We start from the raw sequence: 20,718 nt of genomic DNA on the forward strand, positions 1-20,718 counted from the left end.
AACATTAGGCAACTGTATCCATTCTAAGGCTTCACATGTCAGATCAGTGTCCTGTTAAACCAAACTGTGTACATTTCAACCATCTAGTTGTTCATTTGAGATTAAATTAAAATGAGGCGTTGTGCTACGATATGTTTGGTTTGGATAAGAGTAACTTTTAATAAGTGCAGTTATTTTTGACAGTTGGGACAGTGTGCACAGCATGCGGTTTCTCTTGACAGTTTTTGCCGCCAGCTGGATTCCATTCACTAATTAGAACTGCGTATCGATTCAAATTTCAAGAATGGATTCGATTCCGATTCTCAAAATTTAGAATCGATTTCTTTTCGATTTGATCCGTTCCAATCTCAAATTCTATTGCTGGTATTAAAAAAAAATGTTTCACCTGTTCTGTTCGCGGAATCACATGACTGTGTAGTTACGCAACACATTGTTACTGGTGACACTTAACGGCAAATTAATAAAGTAATGGTAGGTAATGGCGGCTATGAGGACCAAACCCTCTCGCTGAATGTTGAGACAATTGCTGGGTGTGGGTGAGAATACCCAAACCGATTCAAGGTTAAAAAACAAAGGACACAAGAGATATCTACAACTTCTATTTCAATTAAATTAAATTTGAAAACACTTTCTTAATCCCAAAGGGACACACAATTTGTACACTAACCCGGTGCATTATTGAAAATATTACAAATTTTGAAATATTAAAAATTCACCACTGGGAGTGGAGTGTGAACCGGAAATGCAGACTTATTCATTTAAGATCACAGTGATTTTTTTATTTATTTTTTATTTATTTTTTGGAATTGATATGAGAATCGACTCAGAATTGGAAAATATATATTTTTTTTTTAACAGGGCCCTATTTCAGTTGCTACAGCAACAGCACGAGAAACAAACAACTGGCTCATGCCTGCATGTTTTACTTAATCTTCATGCTGTGCAGTTGAATTTTCACCGTATCATGTGCTGCAGCCGGCATTAATAAATGGATGGGTCCAGTAAAAAAATTGTGTCCTGATCATTTTTCAGTGTCCCCCAGGAGAAAATTAACAGGAGTTAATGTCAAGGAGTGAGATGATTACTCAAAGCTGTCTGGGCGGCAGCTACATATGAGCACAGTGACAGACTCTTGTCAGTTTTATCTACTGTTAGGTTTATTATGTGTGCTTGCTCATGAGTGCGATATCCTCACATCCTCCTTATTATCAGTCACTTTGCACGACAAGCGGAAGCTGCTGATCAATAATGTGGTTTATAAGATGTTTGCGTGTTTATTTAGGAGTTAAAGAATCAGTCTGTGATGCCTGACTCACTTCATCACTTTGCTGTGCAGCTGGAAGATTATTCAAAATGGCTTTTCCTTCCTCTGTGCTGCCTTGTGTAAGCATGAAAGCCTCAGATAGTCGGCTTGCATGCACAGTACAAGGGAGGTGGAATCAGCAAAAGTACAAGAAATCCATTTTTCATTTGTAAGGCGTTCAATGCAAGTACAAAGCAGCAGCTGCTGTTTAAAGGACCAAAGGTGTCTAGCATTTTGCTGCATCATTCTTCGGCGTGCCCCAGGAGGATTTTATTCAACCACAGTGGCTCCGTGCAGATGTGTTCTCTCTTTTTAATATATACTTGATCTATTTTTACTGGAAACTCTGGGTAATTTGTGCTCCCTGCCCTGCTAGACCTGAATTTAAATTAATCTTGTCCTCGGGGGCTAAGAGAGAACATCTTGTCCATCTGTTGTACATAATCAAGTTGCTGATAGTTGAAAACTAAAATTGGATGAGCAGAAGCGTCTGTTTGATACTAACCGCACAGATAATTTGCTGGCAGAGTGGGGGTGTACTCATTGTCACTTCCCACAACATTTTTAAGAAAACGTAAAATGGAGATTTGTCTCTGTTTCCGTCTTTGCTCTCACCTTCTGTCGGTTTTCCAGATGGATGTAGAGGAAACAGGCGCTCATCTCTGACAGACTAATCAGAGGTTCAAGCAGTTCCCCAATGTCTGTCTGCAGCCAAAGTCTTCATTACACAGGCCTACTCAGATGAGATGAAGGACGGACATTTTCTAAGTCAACATACTTTTAGGGAGCAATGGACGAAGAGACGGGAGGGAAAAGAATAAGAATTAGAATAAAAGCAGAGTAGACAATTAAGATAGAATGAAATGTCTGTTAGAAAAGACCTTAGAGGTGAATCTGTGAGTCATGGAGGTAAATTACCAGCCTTGAAATGTCAGCCTCACTTTACAAGGTCACATCCCTTGGTCCTGTCATTTCTGAGAATCTTTACAGTCTTCATGGATAACTGCTATTACATGTCAGGGCATTTGGTAAAAGTCCTTAGTCTTCAGCCTAACCCTCCAATCACTATGTCAGTACATTAGCCATTGTTACAAACTCCCATCCTTCAAAAATAAACACTATTCTCCAAACAACTTTTTTATTATATGATCTATCACAGCTTGCTGAACTGGACATTTACAGGGGTATCACCTCAAAGGCAGCACCCTGGGTGCTGTTTGACGTTGAGTGCCTCTATTGCTGTTACTAGTACCTTGGTGTTCTCCTTCAGTCCTCAGTAACAGACAGTTCCTCAATCTTCTAGTGATACACTAACCTTGCCTGCAAGATGAAGTCTTGCAGTATTTGTGCGTTCACAAACACACGGGAATCCATCTTGTGCCACTCCGGCTTCAACTGTATGTGTTTCAAGCAGAAATGTTTCAGGCCAGTCACGTTGCAGTATTGTGGTTTAAGGCGGGACATACCAGTGCAACGAAAGCAAGAGCGGCTAAGCCCACAGCCCGAACAGACATAAACATGGCAGCGCAGCAGGACGCACGCATAGCTGCTGCTGTCACATCTGTTTTGTCAGAATCCATGATTTCATCCTTGATAGAAGAACAGCAAGAAGCACCTCGACTAGCTCACCTTCTTGTGGTTTCTCACAGAAGCTGCTGCGTACGTTTCAATTTGATACCTTGATTGGCTAAAACCAACCTTTGGTAGGCGGGACACCAGGTGACATTTCGCCCAATCAGCTCGGAGAAGTGTGCTGAATGTTCGTCCTTTCCCCAAACGGATTCAATGGGAGCAGACCCAGATTGATAATGTGCAGAACGCAGAGTGCTACACATTACCAATCTGGCAGGCCAGGTTAGTGAAACACACAATGCAGGGGCTTATCTCTTTATGATTGTTCTTCACGCTCCCCCTCTTTCACATTGCACTTTTGATGCCTGAGATCATCATTTGGGCTCTTTTTTTTTTTCTGTACTCCAGAATCTGGTCCCTAGCGTCCATTCTTTCTGCTTAGCAGACAAACTCAGCATGTTGGACTAAGGTTGAAACTCCCATTCTGAGGTGCTTCCTTGTCTTGATATCAGTGGCTTCTAGCTTCTCCTTTTGTAATGACATAGAGTGTCTGGTCTTAGCAACTGCTACTTCCGCTCCACGTGAAAAGTTTTAAGACTACTATTGTGAGATGTTGTGTGGTATTGAAAGAAACTGTGAGTATAAAGCAGATATATATATATAAAGCAGAGAGTGTTTGTACTTGTCTTTAACATTTGTAATGTAACCTTCTGATTGTTCAACCCCTTCATTATGACCCCTTTGTCTCTTAAGGGTACCATTTGGCCACACTTGTCTAAACCAGATGATATTCTGTGATATTATCAGTGAGTCGAGGTCATAACTATTTATTGGTATAGTGTTGACTCTTGTCCATGAAGAGAAGGTTACTGATGTTTTCTCTACTTCAAAACCTCTACCTCCACTCTTTTGATGATGTTGTTGGCATGCGTTATCATTTACAAGTTGGACCGGTCCTTGCAATGGCCCATAGCCTCTTCTAGGAGTTGCAGCTGGATCTTGGCTGGTGGCTCCAGATGACGCAAAGAGAGCATACCCACTAATGAGCATCTTTGAAGCAGATACGCCCCTCTGGCCTGGTTGATTTGACCATATCCTAGCCTATCTGTGGGAAGGAGCAGTCCCCCATATCAGCTGCTTCCCCTTTCCCATCTCTAATGTGAGCTATATTTCTACAAAATGCTCGTCTGGAGTTTCTTACTGCGTGTGCCCCAAAGCATGTTATTGAGTCAGCTTTGTACTGGCCACCAGAGTTTTCTTCCACATTCTCATTGAGCTTTTTATCAATGCTCTCATTGTGTTCAACAATGATATTGATATTTTAGTTTCAAGGATTGTAGCCCTTTCTTCGCTTGTCCTAAAATCGTCAATTTCTTCTTTTTAGATATATTTAGAAAAATATAGTTTACCAAATGCCCTAACAAATATATATAGTTGACCTATATATTCTCCCAGCAAAAAGAATGGATGAAAACCTTTAATTATAATTGCAAGAGATTACATTAAGATTCTAAAACACAAAAAGGCCTGGAGCTCCACTAGAATTGAATGTGAATGAGTTGGATTGTTAAAAGGGTTTTGAAAACTGTTCATGGTCTGACCACTTCTTAAAATCTTCCTAAGTTCTTCCACAGCAACCACTACAAAGATGCAATCACCTCCTTTCTTGAGTTTAGATCAAGGAATGTCTAAGAGCATATGGTTCATAGACCTGAGTGTTTTTGCTACAATATATAAATCAATATTTCTTTCAAACCACTGAATCTAGCCCTTTTAAAGTCTTGAAAACAAATAGCAGAAGCAGAAACAGGAGTTGAACACTGGCATCGGCCTAACTCCATTCATAAGTTAATCTCCTCTTCAACGGGCGGACATCGTGGCGCAATAGGCAAATTAATTTTTGGACTCATGTGCATGGTTCACGCAACTAAATCACAACTGTCAACCTTCATCATTCCAGAGGGTAACAGAGGTGTGCCACAGTGGGCAGGCTGTCTGGAACTTGTGTTTTGTTTGCATGAGCTTATAATCATGAGTCTCATCCATGACTGCAGCCATGTGTTTGAAGCAAGCTGAAGGCACAGCGGTGTGTGTGACAGATGAATTATTAACAACACCGTCAGCCGGATGCACATGCTGCCTAACCTTACATGCACTCAGAATTTAGCATGCATGGTCACAGGCATTAGGCGTCCTCTATTTTGGCGCTGCTCAAAATGGAGAAGGGGGAAGAAAAACAAATCAGGGTTTTATCTGTGTTGTTGTGTAACCCAAAGCTCTTCTTTCTCTTTTTCTTTTTTTTCCTCTGTTCCCTAAAATGAAAGACATTTAGCCGTAAAATAATGTATTCCGACTCGGGATGGTTGTCGAAAACATGTTCTGCTGCCTTTTTTTTTAATGTTCCGTCTCCTCATAACAAAACCCTTGACTTCAAAGGTGCTGCAATGCCAAATTATGTGTTTCTAAACTTTTGGTTATGCAAGCTCTGCTTTTTGGAGACAGATAAAAATAGCTTAAAGAGAAAGCCCATCAAATTACTTTCTTTCAAATTATAAGCAGCCTTTTAATTTCCCACTAAGAAGACTATATCCAGTTATCCTGGAATTCATTTATTTAACTAAACTGGGTCTCTACAATTTAGTATTTTTTTAAGAGCGAACCAATTTTCTGAACTGTAATAGGATTATTGTTCCAACTACAGCTTAAAATCTAGACCTTTGCTTCCAAACCAACCTGTGTCAAGTTCCATATGGGAGAATTCTGCACAAATAACAGGGTTTTATTGTTTAACCTTCAGCCACCAAACAACTGTAAGAAACCAAGAACTTTTAGACACCAAGTTTAAAGTAATGAGATGTAATCAGAAAAGGTTTTTTATACACCATAATATACATAACTAGTGAAAGTGGGGTTCTGTAATAAGGGATATCTTGGATGTGATGAAAGAGAAATGTATATGGTAAGTTGTACATGTTGTGATGAAAAATTTAAAGCTAGTTATTAGTTTATTATTCATGAGAAGTCAGTGTCTTATTTGTGTTAGACACAGTCCCATTTTGGATAATATTCGTGGGCTAAACAAACCCAGAAATGTAAATTTTCAGATGAATGTTTTATTAACTTTATTTGAATGTTTTTTTTTTTTACTTTTTTCAGCTGGTAAAGTGTTTAATATTTTATTAATTGGAAAAAAAACTTGTGTGTGGCAATGCTGAGTGCAGTGTGCCTGCAAAAATTCTGGTCATCTGACTCCATCAGGAGTTGTTTAAACTCTACCCAAGTCTTTCCTCTGCACAACCTGACTCATACAGGTATAATTTTGTCCTACCAGAGACATGCATGTGGTCTTAACTTTTGTAGCCATCCAGTTGGTATGTTTGGAAATGACCTCCTGAAACTGGGTACACACACAGCCTCGTTGCAAGCAATTATTTACAGTGAAAGGGCATTGCTAGGTTAAAAAGTACGAGCTTAAATAACTAATGTGCAAGAAAACCTGTAATGATTTCCCTTTAAGTGCTAGAATTGTTAAAATTTAGAGACGCATAAGATGATGGAAACTTTGGCTCTGCTCTGACCAGCTATTTGCTTATCTTCCTCATGAGACTGACTTCCCTTTGTTCCATCAAACTGAGTTTACGCTGACTGAACTACGCCTTTGGTGCTATTATTATATCTCACATGTGTTTTACCTGAGCAAGCACTGCTGACATCAAAAAGCTAATTGTTTCCGAACCATGGAGGCGATGGTTGTTCCCTATCCCTCCCTTTCCACCTGATTTGGTCGAGAGAACCTCAACAGTTCCTAAGAAGAGTTAATCTCCATTTGTCAACAATCATTAGAAAATTTTTAGCAGCTGAAATTTGCTTTCAGTGTTTATTTATCTGTCGGAACAAATTTTGGCTTCATTCTGCTATTCTGTTATGTCGCCAGTGTATCGTGGTGGAATGTGTGCAGATTTTGTAATCGTTTGTCGATTGTCTATGTTTAGCTCAATGATTACATTGTGGTAATTTGCCATCTGGTTATGGCGGTAAATATAAAAAAACTATGAGCCCTCAACTCTGACTGTTGAACTTCATAGGACTTTCTTTTTTTTTTTGCATGTCGTTTTCTGTTTTTGCTGTTGCCTTTGATCCATTGAGCTTATGTATTAAATTACCTCAAAGACCTTTCTATGTGGAAGTTGACCCCTGCTGTGTTGTCCTCTTTTCTGCTAGCCCGTCCAGGGCTTTGACTACGCCAAGAAGCACCTAGGTCGAACTGGTGACGAGGGTGTCTCCATTACCAAGGAGACGCTGGTGTTGGGCATGCCTGTTCGAGATGCTCCCCTTTCCATGTCACTGGATAAGAAGGTTCACCAGGATGGAACTGCAAGTAAAAGACCTCCGTCTGCTGATATACACAAGGGCGGGTAAGAAATCTTTTGCCTTGTGTGATTAATTAAAACTTATTTAACATGTCCCTATTTTTTTGTTAAAATACACAGATAAATATTGGGATGGAATTGACCTTATGTTAGTGATTAATGCATGTATGTTTTATTTTTTAATAAATATCCACTGCTAATTTGGTCATGTGTGAGATACAGATTATGCAAAGTTATGCAAATCTTAGGAGACCCCATTGAATATAAGCTTTTTTAGAAAGAAATGTTCCCATATAGATATGTACCGGTAATCTTTTTTTGTCTCTGGAAACGGAAAGAGAGTTGATTGCACTTGATCAACAAAGCACCTTAAACAAAATATATGAATGAAAATGTGTTTTCCAGCTGAAGAAATGGTTGGAACACCTACCCCCATTCCACATCTTATCCAAAAGTCACTTCTGACCATGGGTTGGAGGTAACAGGCTTATAAATTGTAATCAGAACAACCACACTAAAAACACTGTTAAGGTAACTATAAGTTAGTTTTCCCTGCCCGTTCGGTTCAGTGTTTGGGTCGTTGTCACCTGGTGATCCAAATATGTAGTGATCCAAGTATGACGTGTGAGTTGTTTTGGCTACATGCCCAAAGGAGTGAATTGCAGTGCAAGAAAAGGGTTTTCATGATTAAAGTCATATCTAAGTGTTACTATTTCAAAGGTTTTGTTCACAATTTGACCATGTAGTCTATAAAAACCCTTTCTCCTCTGGTTATGACATTGTTTTTTTTTTATTAAAAGGAGAGAGATAATCGAGAGATTATAATTTCTGTGCGATTTAAGGGGAGAAGAGATCCAAGAATTGGACACGTTGGCTTTTTGAAGAAACAAACCAAATCTGCCATCGTGACACAGTGTCACAGTGACAGAGCAAGGCAGATATTTTCTGCATCACACTTCTGATTTAATTATTCCCCCTTCAAAACAATGCTGATAATTCTTGTAGATAATGACAAATATCTTTGTCACTCTCACCAAAACCGGTGTTTGTAAACAGCTACATAGCCAAGATAATGAGGTAATCGGAGAGTCTGTCTCCTGCAGTAAGCCGAGAGTGAAGGGAACCTCTCAGTGCTGGAGCAGATGTCTCAGTCTCTGAGCAATAACAGTTATAAACCCTGAGCTTTAGATCACTGAAGTCCAGACATCAGGGTTTGTTTGTATATCACAGTGTTAAGCTAGAGAAAAGCCAGGGGTAAGCAGTGTAGACGCTGACAGACTGATGGGATGTAAAGATAATTCCAGTGTTAATGAGGGGCTCTTTGTAGATGGGAAAAAAGAGACAGAATACCTCTTTTTACAGAAATAAGTTGGTAACAAAATGCTAGTGTGGCATACTGGGATCACCATCCGTCCTAGCTAATTCAGAAAAAGTGGACCTCACTAAGCAAGGCAATTCATACCTGGGAGTAAAGTCTTCCCATCTTCTCAGTTACCAGCTTTTAAATGCAAATAAACACCTAGCAGAGACAGGACATCAGCAGAGGCGTGGATCTTTCTGTAACATCTTCTATACATTCAGTCACTTAAACTACAATATTAATAATGCTTTAAAATTCATATCTATTATTCATCTAATTGTTTGTGGCATTATTTAGACTATTAAATGTTTGATTCGCTGGAGAGTAAACCATGTGGGTCTTTAGAGCTCAGTGTTGGCAACCTGACAGATAAAAGCTCAGACACATTAGAAACAACCTGCATACTCACTCTACCCAACTCACTGGTACTGGTCAGCTGTTCTACTCTTCTTCATCGTGCGAACATGAGACACGCAGTTGTAGAGGTCCTGTACCTGACAGTAGGTGTGTATACACGGACATATGTAATCGGAATAAGAGGCCAATTGTGGTGTGAATGTGTCACGTAAACACGCTAATCAGAATATCGTGATCGGATTTAGCTCAATCGGACTGAAGTTGTACTCCGGGTGACCAACAGCAGGTGCTGATGAGCCCTTTAGTTTTGTCAGCGAGTGCAGTCATTTCTCTACCGTTCTTAAAACCTGATACAAGTAAAAGACTTTAGATTTTTCATCGGCACAGGTGGAAATATCACTTCTTCTTTGGGTTTTGGGGAAATTTGAGGAGTCTGTGCTTGTATTCTGAATAAATGATTGGATTGATTGATTTTGTGCCCATACAAACAATGTATTTAGACGATTTTATCTTTTTCAATCCGGACACATTTCTATCCAATGAAGGAATTTTGCACATGCAAACACAGCTACTGATGCTATTGACAGAACCGAGGTTGACAAAACGTATTAAAACAAATAAAATGGCTTAATAAAATAAAATCAATGGCACCCCAAAAAGTAACCAAAGTACAGAATGAGCTATACCAGGGGCAAGGCTATGCACAAGCATGACAAACTGCAGTTACACAAGAGAGATAAAACGCTGCAATCCTCACAGGGTATGGCTTTTATTCAAAGGTGTGGACAATTAAGCCAGTTAATCCCAAACAGCATCCCAGGAGAGAGTCCAATCAGAAACAATAAGACACAGTCACACATGAGCTTTGCAACACAAACAGGTCTTTGTCTCAAATCATCTCCCTCAGAATGTAACGATTAACTCGAGGAGATGTCCACAGGGAGACGCATGAATTATGTCGAGTTTTCAATGCTCCAGCAGCTGCAGGATTTTTACACAAACTTTCCTCTGTCTTCAACAGTTTAATGTTAGAGGCTTAATTTTTAGATTTCTATCTTAGTTTTCTGGCTCTATATAACATCTAGAACCAAATGTCCCCTTTTTAACTCAATGCATTTTTTGCTAGTATGCTTCGAGTAATAGATTTATTTTTATTTTCATCGAAACTGAATTATAGCAAGCAAAAAACTGCAATAATTATATATCTGATATAAGACTTTATGGAGTACACAAATGTTAAACATGAAAATCCATCCCATCCATCCATCCATCCATCCATCCATCCATCCATCCATCCATCCATCCATCCATCCATCCATCCATCCATCCATCCATCCATCCATCCATCCATCCACTGTCCACAACTTCTTGAGGTTGATGCCTATTTCCTGCAGTCATTGGGCAAGAAATTAATACAATTAAACTCATGATTTAAAAATAATATGTCATTATTTAGGTATTTATTTATATCATATTTGTGTGCAACAGTGCATCATGAAATCAATGTTCACTGTGGCTTGTCAAATATGTGAACTACCATATTAACCTGCACTGAGGCATTATAGGTTGTTCACTTCTTTAGGTGGAAAATAAACCGCCACAGGAGAGAAAGCTACTTTTGTCACTGAGTGGGCTTTAACCTCTTAAGCCAGACGGTCTATTTTCCAAAAGAATGCTTAGTCATACTTTACACGGTATTTCTCAACTTGTGCAATGCCTAAACTGACACAAATGTCCTGGAGGATGATGTGGACGTGAAAATTTGAGAGGTAATTATTCTGGGCCTGAGTAAATGAAATTTAAATGGTTACATACACAACTTTTTACTTTTGCTGCCAAGAAGGAATTAAAGGCAATAAATAGTAACTACATCTTGGTTACATATGTAGCAAGTTTGGTGTCCACACAAAAAGCAATTGAGAAGTTATACATGTTTAGATTGAAAAAAAAAATCCAGGCAGAACCATACTGTTTTGTGCCGTTTTGGCACAGTTTACCACATTTTTTTAAGTTTATTCTTGAAATTGAAAAAGTGAGATGCTAGTATATATTTTTGGTAGATACTTTTGTAGAGGAATCTCAGATTAAGATCTGGACATATGATAGGTTTGTGTCCATCTCAGTCAGCTACAAGCGCGTTATTGCTGCTAAAGAGCTCTAGCCCCTTGACAGGGGGCTCACGGAAAGCAAAGTACATACAGAAAGACAGAATTTGTTCACTTATTTTTTTATTAATAACTCAAAACATTGCAGAGATTTTCCACCAGATTGAACAAAACAGGGTACTACCAAGCTGTGGAGCCCTATACTGACATGTATATTTCTAGAAGTGAAAATAGAACAAAACAGAAAAGATTGTTTAAAAAGGCAAATTGTATCTAGTTGCTGCAGCTTGAAAGCAAACATCAAACTTCTGCATGCTATTACTATCAGCCATTACTTTCAGCTTTTGTGCAAAGGACACAATGAAGTCAGAGGAAAAGTCAGAAGATGTGTTTAACTGCCCTGCCGTGTCATCCATTCTCCAGGCTATGTAAGTGGACACTTATCAGTGCTCACACACTGGTGTTTCAAATGGTTGAATTATTTTTTATTTTTAGCCATTAATAGGATTCAGGTGCATTGAACTAGGGAGACGTTGAAAATATGCAGTATACCGACCCATTAATACAAGCTTTGAACCCAACTGATTGACATAACACTGGGTTACTGCTCCATAGCTTTCTTTGCAACAGCATGCAGAATAGTTATTCAATATCCCAGTGTTGCTGTGTTCATGCTGCGAAATAATTCAGCAATTGTGTGGCAGCCTGGTATAGTTTGTATGTTGGCGTATCAAAAATGTGAACAAATGAAGCTGTAATTGTTTTTTTTGCTGTCTTTTTTTTATTTAAAGATGTATAAAAAATTAAAATACTTGTTATTTTTGACCAACACGCTGAGGAAAAATGAATAATTTAAGATTCTTTTAAAGAGGTTAAAAGGTCCAGGGTATCCGATACAGTGACATCTAGGGGTGCAAACTGTAAATGACATCTAGTTCAATGTCCCAGCGGGTGTTGGTGAACATAAAACCTTACTTTGTTACAAAACTAACATTTGCTTTCAGTCTCAAATGCAGTTGTTAATTTGTCTGCTTCAAACACATGAAACAGTGAGTGACATAAAAAGTCCTAAATTTCTAGAACTGTAATTTAGCAGAACGCATCCTGAGTTATGCTGGCAGTCACTGAGGAGATGTCATGGATTAGACACAAATATCTTCTAAGTAACATAGAGTAAATAAAAAGCAGTTATCTGTTGGATGTTGCCTTTTTCCTCAATGTGTCCTGGTTGTTTTCTTGGCATGATCACCAAAAATCATTTGAACGCAGTAGCAAGCTGCTTCATGCTTCACCAACATGCATCCACCCACATCAGTGATGACATCTTTCCCTCATGAATGAGATGCACCGAGTCTCCTCTCATAATTTAACATAAATTAAAATCCAAGAATGCAGTGAAGATGGCCTCATATTTCCTCACTGCTCAAAAAAAAAAAAAAAAAAAAGGAATGAGGGTGGGATTAGTTGTGCTTTGGTTCTGGAAGATAATAAATACATGTATATTTATAACCCCGGCTGTACTCGAGCCAGAGGGAGCCTTACTCTATAACAATGATGAAATGCTACAGTGCCATAGGTGCCGGCGGAGTGTGATAATCAGCTTTAGCAACCTGAAACGCATGTCTTATAGGAAACTGGGGATTAGATCAGGTAGAATTATTGTTTCACTACCTGACTAAACATTGATCGCGTACACAGTTTTGGGTAGAATGAGAAGAACCAAAACACCAAAATTTGCATTTATATTTAAACTTTACTGTCACCTCATACTGACAATGATAATGTGTTTAACGATGAGAAAACAAAACATGAGAAAGATAATAGTTCATGGTACTAAAGATATATAACTTGAAAGCATATAAAGCACACACCTGCTAATGTATTACTTAGCTGGAACTTTATGAAGCATATCCAAACAAATGCCTATTTGTAATAATATCTGTCAGTCAGAAGCCTACAGACGTTCATCATCTTTATTTAGCCATCTTAATGATGCTTTTGAACCTTTCTTTTTAAAGATGTAATAATAAGAATACAACATGCAGCATAACAAATTGTAAGATCAAAACGTTTTAAGATCAATTGAGACAATGATTGAACTTCCACAGTGAAAGAGAAGAAAAACAACATGGTTTGTTTTTCTGGGTTTCGAGTTAAGCAGTTTTGTTTTCTTGGCGACTGTTAGGGCTACAAACAGGTTTGTTTGGAACTTATGTTCAATTCTTCAAGATTACCAAGTAGACAGATGGAAGGGGATAGTGGTATGCTGTGTCCAGAAATTTGAGATAGTTTGATGATTATTTCTTTCCATAAATTTAGTACTGGTGGACAGAGCCAGAATGCGTGGAGGCGGTCATCAGGTGTGTTAAGTGTACAAATGTCTGATTCTGTGAGTCCCATGACACGCATCCTGTGCTGTGTGAGGTGTGTTTTATGAATTATTTTATATTGTATTAACTGTATATTGGTGGTGTTGGTCATAATGAAAGCGTTATGGTTTTCATTATGGTTGATTATATTAGTTTATATAAATCAAAGAGAATTACTGTGACTGCAAACATGTTGATATACAATTTTTTTACACTGCTGTTTGAAATACTTGTCAACATTACGCACCATTAATAGCTTGAATGCAAAATAATCTGTTTTCAAATACATTTAGATCTTTATTTGATGTTTTAACGTTATAAAATCTACATTTTGATAGAAGTAATATTATGAATATATTTCCAATTAATTTTCATGGATTGTCATTTATAAAGATGAAGAAATAAAGGCTAGTGGAAACAAGAGGCAATTAAGGGACATTCGAAGGTGTGTAAACTGTCAAAATATTTGTACAAGCAACTGAAGTGTAATTTCTCATAACAGAAAATGATCGTGATTGGTCAATTAATAAAAGAAAAATTAATAATTAGTCAACTATTAAAATATTTGTTAGTTGCAGCCCTAGTAGTGACCTTAATATAGTAACTGTGCGATAGAGTGACCTTCACCATTATCCTCACTGGGTGTAGTGGTAAGATAACCTCATCCAGCCTTGCTTACCACTGCTCTAGTGGTTTAAGAATTTTAGCTATTGTTCTCATTATTGTATGTTTTCTTATCTTTTCTGTCTTGGACACTTTTGAAATGTCCAAGAGAAAGTGCTAGATTGTTGTTTGGAGATCCATAGATAATTTGATGAACTTTAAAAATGTGGGTATAAATGTAAAGAACATATGCAGAAAATATTTCAAACATGCTTTCAGTATTTAGTATCAGTCTAAAGCACCTGTTGCCAATGCAGTTAGCTTCTATTCTATTGCATTGACACAAAAGCGATGACAAATCACCTTAAATAATACTTTTGTTTCGAATTTAAAACAACATCAGCCTTTGTTCCACCTGCTGATTGTTTGAGGAGAGAATCAGGCACAGACTGAATGTTAACCACGGTGCAGCAGTGAAGGATGGGTTCAATGGGAGTACATTTATTCTGCTCAGTGCCTCCTCCAGAGAGCCGCAGTGTGGGAGACACAGAGGAAAGACAGAAGACAGATATTGGGATTAACATTACTTTCCAGCGGTGTGATTACTGATTCTGCTGCTCCCCTCTCTGGCCTCCACAAACAGATTTACATGGAACTCACGTCGTACGTTGCTTTCCATCCCTCTGGCTCTTTCCTGAATACCGTTTGTGTGTGTGTGTGTGTGTGTGTGTGTGTGGGTAATAGTTGTATGAACAGGCATTCATGAAAGCTGCAGATTTTCCTTGCCTGTGGTTCTGCCATTTCTGGTCTCACTGATCCATGTGTCTTACACCACCTGTAGAAAAGCTGTCATGTTGTGTGGCTGCTGTAGCTTACATAGCCCTGGGTATGCATGTGAGCATCCACTATGTGTGTGTAAGAGTGTGTAAGACAAAAACGGTACAACCAAATAAGAAATGTGAGAAAGATTCTTCATGCTGTCTGGTTGCTTTTTTTTGGTATGCCTTGCTAGTACCTAGTTGGACCTCCTTTTGCTTTAAGAACTCTATTAATTCTTAGCAGCATATATCTCAGCAAGCTATACGTCTGTGATGGGAATTTCTGGTTTGACCGCATCCCAAAGGCGCTATGTTGACTATGGAGACCATTTGACTACATTGAGCACATTATCATGTTCAATAAACTAGTTTGAGAGGATCTGAGCTTTGTGACATAGTGCATTACTCTGTGGGAAGTAGCCATGGGGTGGGTGCACTGTGGTCTTAAAGGGACTGACATGGCCAGTACTGATATTTAGGTAGGTCAGTGTGATGATTAAATGATGCTCAGTTTGTACTAAGGTGCTCAGAGAGTGCCAGGAAACTGTCCCTGATACCATCATGCTACTACCACCAGCTTGGAGTGTTGATTTAAGGCACAATTGATCCTTTGTATGTACACCAAAATCTGGCCCTACCATCTGAATGGAAGCTGAATTCAAGAATATTTGGACCAGCGAAGATTTTTCCAAGTTTGTTGATGCTGGGTGCAATGTAGCCTCGGTTTCCTCTTCTTAGCTGACAGATGAGAACAATTTGCCCTTCCTTCTCTGACATCTCCAAGACCATTTTGTCTGCACAGCCGCTGCTCTCTGGATACTTTATCGTTTTCAGACACCTTTTTTCCAGAATCTTGCACAAAAATCCAGGTAGATCAGTAGCCTCTGAAATACTCCTTCCAGCCTGTTTGTCACCAACAACCATGCCAAGTCACTTACATCTCCTTTCCTTATTGTTCTGATGCTTGGTTGGAGCTTGAAAAATTTTTCCTTACCACATCTAGAAGCCTAAATGAATTTAGTTGCTGTTTGTATTAAGAAGTGATTGAAAAGGTTTCCCTTTTAAATTGACAGGTACAGAAAGTATCCCAAACCCAAAGGATAAACCACTGTGGTGTTGATGCATTAAAAAGTTATCGTTAACAAGTAGTTTGCCATTTCTTAACTATAAAATTATTCCTATGACCACAGAAAGGAATACAGCTGATCTTATCTTCTGGGCACGTAGTTGGTGGCTGTAACATGTCAGTGAGCAAGTAAACTTTTTGTTCCCAAAATTAATTTATTAGAAGCAGGAAAAATGGGGCCATTGTAGCAGTGTGAGGATGTGGGTGAGTAACCTTAGCCCTGGGCCTAATCGTCTTGGCCTTTACAGAACCGCTATGACTTAGCAAAACACAGGAGAACTTGGTTTATTCAGTCAGCCACTTACTATTTCCCTTTCACTTTCATCCATACAATTATGTGAATTTGGATAAAATACACAAAATTCTGTGTGTATGTATAAAAGTTCCTGGGGTATGAATAATTATGCGATGCAAGGATATAATGTGAAAATGTGAGGTGGTTAACCTACGAGATGCTTGTCTCAAGATTTCAACTTTCATGGTGGCTGAAGCTTTTTTATATTTTCAGATCTGAATAAATAATCAGAAATTAAGTTTTATTACCTTTCCACTCGCATCCTCGGCGCCGCTTTGTAGACTTTTTTTGAACATGTTTCATTCTAAAGCGCTTTGAAATGATTCTTGTAGCTAATTACGCACTAACATTGTTTTCTCACTTGTAATTAAAGTTGATAGTCTGCTGCCAGTAATAACTGTGAAATGATGCCCTTTTTTGTGTACACACTCACAAGCCTGACTCCCCCCCCCTCCTCCCCTTCCCCTCTCTACCTCGTCTCTCTGTTGCCATGGCCACTACAGACGGTTGCCAAGTGAGGAGGACGGCTCAGTGTCGAGTAACAGCTCAGGGAAGCTGAACACCAGCAAGAGCTCCTCGGCCCGGAGGACCGCGACAGGCAACAGCAGCAAGAACGGCAAGGAGGAGCTGCACAAGAGAAGCAACAATGGTGAGGAGGAGGAACCAGAGGAACAGTAACGTGAAAAAAATATGTATAGAAATTAGTCTCTCCAAATTCTAGTCCACCATAATAAAAACTTTGACGTTTTTATTAGCACAAAAAAAAAAATCTCCCATTCCGTCTCAATCTACACTGTCATTTGGTGATTATTTGTCCTAAAGATCATTATAGGGATTTAATGGAGTTAAAATGAACACTCTCATGAGTCCAGTTACTCAGCTTGCTGTTTCATCAAGTAACTGTTAATGACGACACGCAGAATTATGTCAACGGCTTCATGTCGGCCGAAGCCCAAATGCTCATACTCTCACATGCTGCATTTCTGCTGTTGGATAAATCGGCAGAAAGCAGCACAAGGTCCGATTTCTGCATTTCTGCTGTTTGCTTCGCCTCATTCCAGGACCCAAACCCTTAAACATCACTTAATGTAACCGGTAGATCCTCCTGAAATATAATATCAAGTTACTTTTGAGTTAAACCACATGAGAGAAGTCAGGAAGGTGGGTGGGAAAAATATGTGACAGCATGCTGTCATGTTAGAAGTTATTCACAATCATCCTATCTTTATGGCTGGTGTGAGTCAGCGTTAAACCAGAGGGATTCCTATCCTGAGGTGAAAAAAATTGCAGTTATGAACCGTTTAAGAGACCATAAAAAAACAAATTAGCACTGCAGGAATTTTATTTGGTTTGTGACTGTCGCTGTTATGCAATTAAATTTCTCCAGTTAGTGCTTAGGGAGCAGTATATGTCTTCCTGATCTTATTAAGTGTACACAAAAATGGGGCAGATCTGACACAGAAGCTTAAATACAAGAATTTGATGGGTTTACGGTCGAAATTATGCAGTTTACCATCATCTGTGTGTTCCCGTTTTTAGATAGCAGCCTTTACCGTCTTGAAAGCTATGCTTGATCTTTAGTGCCCAGATGGCAGCTGGATTGCAAGGTTGTTCAAGTGTCATTTAAGTGGTTCAGGTCATCAATCTGTAGATAAAGACAGACTAGGTAATATTCATACCATTATATACAGATGTATCTCAATAACTTAGCATACCTTCAAATTAGAACACCTCCAAAAATGTTTTTGTTTGCTTTTGTCATATCTTTAATTGCTACGGCTGGACAAAGATAAAGATGGGAACTAATGACAAATTACAAAGAGAAATACCTGACAACCAAACTTTAAAGTCATCTCATTGGTTTTCTTTGGGAAAGTAACATAAAAGCTAAAGTTATACCTGTTCTGAAAGGATTGGAAAACATTAAGAAACTCTAAAACTTATTTTCTTGGGTCGGATGAACAGTTTTTGACAGTTTTACATGATTGCAGATGTAGTATTTTCACAAGGATATCTTTTGGTTACCATGCTTCCACTGCTCACACATGTATTTTTATATGCTAAAAGGATAATAAGATTGAATACAACACTTTTTCTGTTTTTTGTTTTAGCTGTTATGTCCCTGCTTCAAGAAGTTACCTAGGCTTATATCAGGCTACAGAATGTAGAAATATCCACCATTCAGGGGTTCTCTTAAACGGTCAACGCTTACAGTACATGAAACGAGGTTCTTTTGGACACATTATCCACTGAACCTTAGCAGTATTGGCAACCGGCAGCAGATGGTTACAGGTGAAAACAAAATCTGATTTTGTTTTCCTCAGCTTTGGCTGGTGACACATGCCCAGCTAGGTGTGTTGTGTTGATTGACTATAACATCTGCTGGTTGCGGAAACAATAGCATCCGTCTGCCAGGCAGTTTGATGTGTGATGACAGCAAAGCAATGGTGTAAATAATGGAATTACTGACGGCTAACCTCCTGCTTTGCAGTTCTTTGTATTGTACTGCATGCAGTCTCACCACAACATTGTGGAAGTTATGTCAGGACACAGGAGTGAAAACATCTAACCATCGGAATTTGTTCCTTGCTGCTGCTTTCATTGTGATGATCTCCATGCTTGGCAAATCCTTTACATGTTCCAATTAACAATTTAGGCTCAATGTGTTATTCATGTTATTGATCATGGACAAATGTGATCAGCCCATAAATCTTCATGAGCAATGATGGGCAAAGAATAGAAAATAAATAATACTTATCTTACTACAATATCACAGAATTGGGCAGAGGTGGGTAGAGTAGCCAAAAATTGTACTCAAGTAAAAGTAGCACTACTTCAACATATTTTTACTCAAGTGAAAGTAAAAAGTTGTCAGCCAAGAAATTACTCAAGTAAGAGTAAAACAGTGTTCAGTGAGAAGGCTACTCAATTACTGAGTCACAAATCATAACAGCTGATAATTTAATATTTCAGACAAATATATAAGGTTATGTGGAAATACTGGTATTTCAAAGACTAAAGAAACACTTTTCTAAATCTTTTTTTTACCACATTAAATTTGAAAGCAACACTTACAGCTGTTAATGTATATAGAGTATGTTGGAGCAGTGCAAAGTGCTTCCAGTGACAATGTTTGCTGTTTACTGTACGTTCATTTGACCTCTTAAAGGCTCAATGAGCTCAGCAGATAGAAAATAACATTAAAATAACAAAGATCATGCACAAATTAGAAGTCTCACTATAACATAAACTCTAGGTTTTTGTCTCTCTGGTGCATTTTTGTTTAAAACAAGTATGTTCTTTATTCATGATGTTATTCACAGTATGTAGAATAGCCAGACATTTTGCTCATGTAAGAGTACTCAATACTTGAGTGATAATATGACTCAAGTAAAAGTAAAAAAGTACAATGCAGTTAAACTACTCCTAAAAGTAAATTTTGCTCAAAAAATTACTCAAGTAAATGTAACTAGTTACTACACACCTCTGGAATTGGGTGTTATTAGTTCAATCTAAGATGTTCTGAATATCAAAGAACATCTTAGATTAGAAGCAGTCATATTAGAAGCATCTTAGATTAGAAGCAGTCATATTCAATAAATTAGAATATGCATTTCTAAGATGCTTGTTTGTCAGATTAAAAGTACCTTTTGAACATACATTTCATTAAGCACCCATTTCTACATGGAAAAGGTTGCTTTTTTATGGGTCTGATGCAATATTCTAGCCCTAAATGCTGTGTTTCTATTAGCTGGAGATGGAGAAAAAAAAGCATAATCAACAGAAATAAAGGTTTTAAAACATCATCATTCTGTGTTTCCCTTAGTAAATGGGGTTGCTGAAATAAATTAACTTATTAATAATATTCTACTTTATTGAATATGACAATATTTTTTCACTATAATAAAATTATGCTGTTCACACAAAAACAGTTAAAAGTGGTCAAGGATTCTTTTGTGCTACTGTGAACAAATGGCTTTACCCAGTGTGGAGTAGCACGTTAGGAACATCGGTGCTTCTTATTCAAACATAGAAACAATAGGGTGTCACACTCAAAGCAGCAGCTTATAAAAACACCATAGACTTATTTCACTAGACCACTAGTCTCCGACTCCAAGCCTCGAGAGCCATTGTCCTGCAACATTTAGATGTATCCTTGCCCCAAACCATCTAAATAAATTGGCTAAATTACCTCTTCAGCATGTCATCGAGTTCTGCAGAGGCCTGGTAATGAGCCTTTAATTTGATTGAGGTGGCTCTGGAGGACTGGAGTTGGAGACCCCTTCACTAGACAAAACCATGCTTACATAGCAATTATATAGTGCTTTACAAGCCAGACTTCACTTTGATGAGCAATTGTGATGGCAACACGGCTAACATAACATTATATACAAGCTAATGTTTAGGGATGGTCTCCAGCCTGCTGTGGTAAAATCTTAG

General features: G+C 38.3%; 1 protein-coding gene across 1 annotated transcript in view; it reads left to right on the forward strand.

The window, feature by feature from the left end:
• The window catches only part of kiaa1549la (KIAA1549-like a), a 142,254-nt gene that overhangs the window by 91,645 nt on the left and 29,891 nt on the right, over nt 1-20,718 (forward strand). The window contains exons 13-14 of the mRNA XM_036152228.1: nt 7,097-7,290; nt 16,782-16,927. Coding sequence (XP_036008121.1) covers nt 7,097-7,290; nt 16,782-16,927 — 340 coding nt within the window. The remainder of the gene's footprint in view (nt 1-7,096; nt 7,291-16,781; nt 16,928-20,718) is intronic.

The sequence above is a fragment of the Fundulus heteroclitus genome, chromosome 2 (assembly GCF_011125445.2).
Source record: "Fundulus heteroclitus isolate FHET01 chromosome 2, MU-UCD_Fhet_4.1, whole genome shotgun sequence".
Taxonomy (NCBI): domain Eukaryota; kingdom Metazoa; phylum Chordata; class Actinopteri; order Cyprinodontiformes; family Fundulidae; genus Fundulus; species Fundulus heteroclitus.